The 4,449-nt window shown below is 66.4% G+C and overlaps 1 protein-coding gene across 1 annotated transcript in view; it reads left to right on the top strand.

Moving 5' to 3' along the window:
* The window catches only part of AHDC1 (AT-hook DNA binding motif containing 1), a 39,938-nt gene extending 35,489 nt beyond the window's left edge, over positions 1 to 4,449 (top strand). The window contains exons 5-6 of the mRNA XM_019547858.1: positions 1 to 3,518; positions 4,246 to 4,449. Coding sequence (XP_019403403.1) covers positions 1 to 3,475 — 3,475 coding nt within the window. The 3' untranslated portion in view covers positions 3,476 to 3,518; positions 4,246 to 4,449. The remainder of the gene's footprint in view (positions 3,519 to 4,245) is intronic.

Here is a 4,449-nt window from a genome sequence, read left to right on the forward strand (position 1 = left end):
GCTGCGCAGAACAGACAAACCAAAGATCCTCTGTCGCCGCCGGCGGGCCGGGCGGGGGCGGCGCCTGGACATCTCTGCTGAGACCCGCGTGCTGCCCCTGGCCGTGCCGGCGGAGGTGGCAGCCGGGCTGGCCGAGCCCAGCCTGCCCCCGCTGCCCGCGGCCCCCGTCCCCACCGTGCCGGAGCCGGACGACGGCCAGAAGGCGCCTCTGCCCTCCAAGAAGGGCAAGTGCCGCGGGGTGCGCAAGATGGTGGTGAAGATGGCCAAGATCCCTGTGTCCCTGGGGCGGAGGAACAAGACCACCTACAAGGTCTCGTCGCTCAGCAGCAACTTGAACCTGGAGGGCAAGGAGATGGCGGCCAGCAGCTCGTTAGAGCCGACACCACTGCTGAAGATGAAGAATAACGGGCGCAACGTGGTGGTGGTCTTCCCGCCGGGCGAGATGCCCATCATCCTGAAGCGCAAGAGGGGCCGGCCACCCAAGAACCTGATGCTGGGCCAGGGCAAGCCCAAGGAGCCTGCGCCGGAGGTGAAGAAGAGGAGGAGGAGGAAGCAGAAGCTGGCCTCGCCGCAGCCCTCCTACATCGCAGACACCAACGACAGCAAGGCCGACTACTCGGACGTCCTGGCCAAGCTGGCCTTCCTGAACCGGCAGAGCCAGTGCGCTGGGCGCTGCTCCCCGCCACGCTGCTGGACCCCCAGCGAGCCCGAGTCCATCCACCAGGCGCCCGACACCCAGAGCATCTCCCAGTTCCTGCACCGGGTGCAGGGCTTCCGCCGGCGCGGGGGCAAAGGGGGTGGGTGCGGCGGGCGAGGAGGGGGCCACGGTGCCCGCACCTCCCGCTGCTCCTTCAGCGACTTCTTCGAGGGCATCGGGAAGAAGAAGAAGCCGGCCGCGGCCCTGCACGCCGACGTGGTCCACCCCCGCAAGAGGGGCCGGCCCGAGCCCGACCCCGTGGGCAAGCCCAAGCGCAAGAGGCGCTCCCGCAAGAACGGGGCGCTCTTCCCGGAGCAGAACCCCGGGCAGAGCTTCAGCGACAGCACCTCCGAGTGGGCCGGGGACAAGGGCAGCCCCTGGGCCCCCCACCACGGCCACCCTGCCAGCCAGGCCAGCCGCAACTGCAGCTTCCAGGGCGCAGAGCCCAGGGCTTTCGCCTCCTCGGCGCTGGAGTCCGGCTCCTCCAGCCGGGCCGGCTTCTACGGCGGGAGCACGACATCTTCCCAGGCTGAGGTCAGCCAGGAGCGGCACAACCTCTTCACCGGCTACTTCCGCTCCCTGCTGGACTCGGACGACTCCTCGGACCTGCTGGACTTCGCCCTGTCGGCCTCACGCTCAGAGTCCCGCAAGTCCTCGGCGGCCTACACCGCGCCCCCCAACGCCATGCCCAGCCAGCGCGGGCTGGCGTCCTACGCGGGCCGCGGCGGCAAGGTGGCGGCCGCCCCCACCACGGAGGCGGCCTTCCACTCGGTGATGCAGAGCCGCCCGGCTTTCTCCCACGGGCGGGCGGCCGCCTACGCGGTGTCTCAGGCCGCCTCCGAGTGCCGCGGCGCCGACGCCTTCCAGAAGCTGGTGCCGCCCTCCACCGTCTCGCGGTCGCCCACCGCGCACCCCGCCGCCGGCACGGCGCCCGGCTACGCGCAGTACGGCAGCTTCGGCTCCGGGCAGAGCGTGACGCCCTCCAGCGTGTTCCAGCCGGCCAAGCCGTACGCCGCCACCCAGGACTGCCCCAACAGCAAGGACTGCAGCTTCGCCTACGGCAGCGGCAGCAGCCTGCCATCCTCCCCCAGCAGCGCCCACAGCGCCGGCTACACCCAGCAGACGGCGGGGCCCAACCTGCCCCTCAGCAAAGCCGCCTTCTTCAACAGCTCCGAGGGGGGCCAGTTCTCCAGCTCCGCGCACACGCCGCTGCGGTGCGACAGCCGGGCCAGCACCGTGTCCCCCGGCGGCTACATGGTGCCCAAAGGCTCCATCTCCTTCCAGCCGTCGCCCGAGAACTGCCGGCAGTTCCCCGGCGCGTCCCAGTGGAACTTCCGGCAAGGCTACGGCGCGCTGGACTGGAACGCCGAGGCCTTCAGCCAGCTCTACAACCCGGGCTTCGACTGCCACATCAACGAGCCCAACGTCATCCTGGACATCTCCAACTACACGCCCCAGAAGGCCAAGCAGCAGACGGTCTCGGAGACCTTCTCCGAGTCCTCCTCCGACAGCACCCAGTTCAACCAGCCGGCCGGCTACCGGCGGGCCAACAGCGAGGCCTCGTCCAGCGAGGGCCAGTCCAGCCTGTCCAGCCTGGAGAAGCTCATGATGGACTGGAACGAGGCCTCGTCGGCCCCGGGTTACAACTGGAACCAGAGCGTCCTGTTCCAGAGCAGCTCCAAGCCCGGCCGGGGGAGGCGGAAGAAAGTGGACATGTTCGACACCTCTCACCTGAACTTCTCCTCCTCTTCCTCCTCCTCCTCCGTGTACCCCTCCAAGAGGAACACGGGACCCCGGCAGCCCCGCGGGTCCCGAGGGGCCTGCGCCTCCAAGAAGGAGAGGGGGACAGGGAAGGCCAAGTTCCCCTCCAAATCCCAGGCGGTGAACCCGCTCTTCCAGGACAGCACGGACCTGGGGCTGGACTACTACAGCGGCGACAGCAGCATGTCCCCCCTCCCCTCCCAGTCCCGGGGCTTCAGCGTCAGCGAGAGAGACCCGTGCGACTTTGCCGGGCCCTACTCCATGAACCCCTCCACCCCGTCCGACGGGACCTTTGTGCAAGGCTTCCAGAGCGACTCGCCTGGCCTGGGCCAGACGGACCTGGAGAGCAAGCACTTCCCCGCCCTGCCGCACCAGCTGGCGGCCCCAGCCCCGCAGACGGTATTCGACGCCAGCTTGCAGAAAGCCTTCTCGCCCAACTGCTCCCCGACCCTGGCCTTCAAGGACGACCTGCGGCCGGGCGACCTCCGCAAGCTGCCGGCCTGCGACTCCCTCAAGCACGGCATGGCGGGCAGCGGCCTGCCTCATGCCGCCGCGCACATGGCTTGCCGGGACCTACCCATGCCTCAGCCCCACTATGACTCCCCCAGCTGCAAAAATCCCAGCTACTGGTACTCTCCCAACTCCAGCACCCGCAGCCCGCCCTACGACAACAAGACAGGGGCCAGCATGCTGGTGGACTTCATGGGGAGAACGGACCCCTCCTGCCTCAACCCCCACCTGACCAGCTCCAGCACCGCCGCCGCCTCCAAGGGCGAGAAGGAGACCCTCGAGATGGCCAGGGCCCACCACCGAGGGGCCTACGCCTGCCCCTTGATGAATGACTTGAATATCTCCCCAGTCCCAAGAGACTCTATGCTGCAGCTGCAGGACAACTACAGGTACCCCAGCTTTCCGCCCCAGGGCCACCCGGGCATGGCCTCCGCCCAGAAGAGCGGGTTTCTGGGGCCCATGGTCGAGCAGCACCCCGAGGACACTTTTACGGTCACCTCCTTGTAGTGTCATCTGAAGTGCCAACCGGACAACGAGGTTTTGTTACAGGGTAGGTGCCGCGGGCGGCATGGGAGACCCGGGGCTCAGGGCAGGCCTGGGGAGGTGGGTAGCTGTGCCCACGCTGGCAGCTCTCACTGCTGTTTCCGGCCTGACGTCTGAGCGCAGGGGTTGGAGCCAGGCTGGTCCCCTCTTGCCCTGCCCCGGGCGCATCAGCTCTTCGGGGCAGCTCCCAGCCTATCTGCTGTGGGGGTATCGACCGTGAGAAGTCCCAGCCCCTGGGCTGCTGGGAAGGACACCAGTCTCACAGGCCGTTGCTAGCTCTGGGGTCTCGTGCAGCTGCTTCTAGGTTGGGCAACGTCAGACCTGCGTCTCCTAATGGGACAGGTCCCCGCGGGCTCCTGGCCTGGGGGAGGCGGGCAGAGTCCGCTCCGGGCACGCGAGCGGGCAGGATCGGGGGAGCCTGTCCTTCTCCCGGGTGCAGGAGGCGGTGAAGACATCTGTAGAGCAAAAGTGGGAGCCTTTCGTGCCACCCGCCTGCTCACGCGAAGGCCCCGTGACGCAGCTCTGATTGCAAGGCTTCCCATGCACCCCAGCTGGGAGAGACAGCTTTGTGCCAGGGATCCCTGGCCCTCCGAGGCAGGGACTGGCTCTCTCCAAGTCTCCGTGGGTCAGTGGGACCCTGGCGCGTGGGAACCGGCGGTCGTTGCAGCGCAGACCGCCTGTGAGCGCCCGCTGGGCCCCTCCTCACCCCAGCCTTTTCTGTCCTTCTCTTCTAGAGCTAATTTAGCCAGCACTTTTTCTGGAACACTTTTCAAGTTCTGTATTTAAAGGAGACCGAGAACTCTTTGTTTGTTTTCTAAAAAAAAAGAGGAAAAAAAATTTTAAAAATTAAAAATAAATAAAAAAATTTTAAAAAAATCAAAGAAGAGCAAAGGAAGCGAGAGGAAACCCGGAGTTTTTTTGCTTTTTTTTTTTTTTTT

This window comes from Crocodylus porosus, unplaced genomic scaffold (genome assembly GCF_001723895.1).
Source record: "Crocodylus porosus isolate Cpor-Errol unplaced genomic scaffold, CroPor_comp1, whole genome shotgun sequence".
NCBI classification, from domain to species: domain Eukaryota; kingdom Metazoa; phylum Chordata; order Crocodylia; family Crocodylidae; genus Crocodylus; species Crocodylus porosus.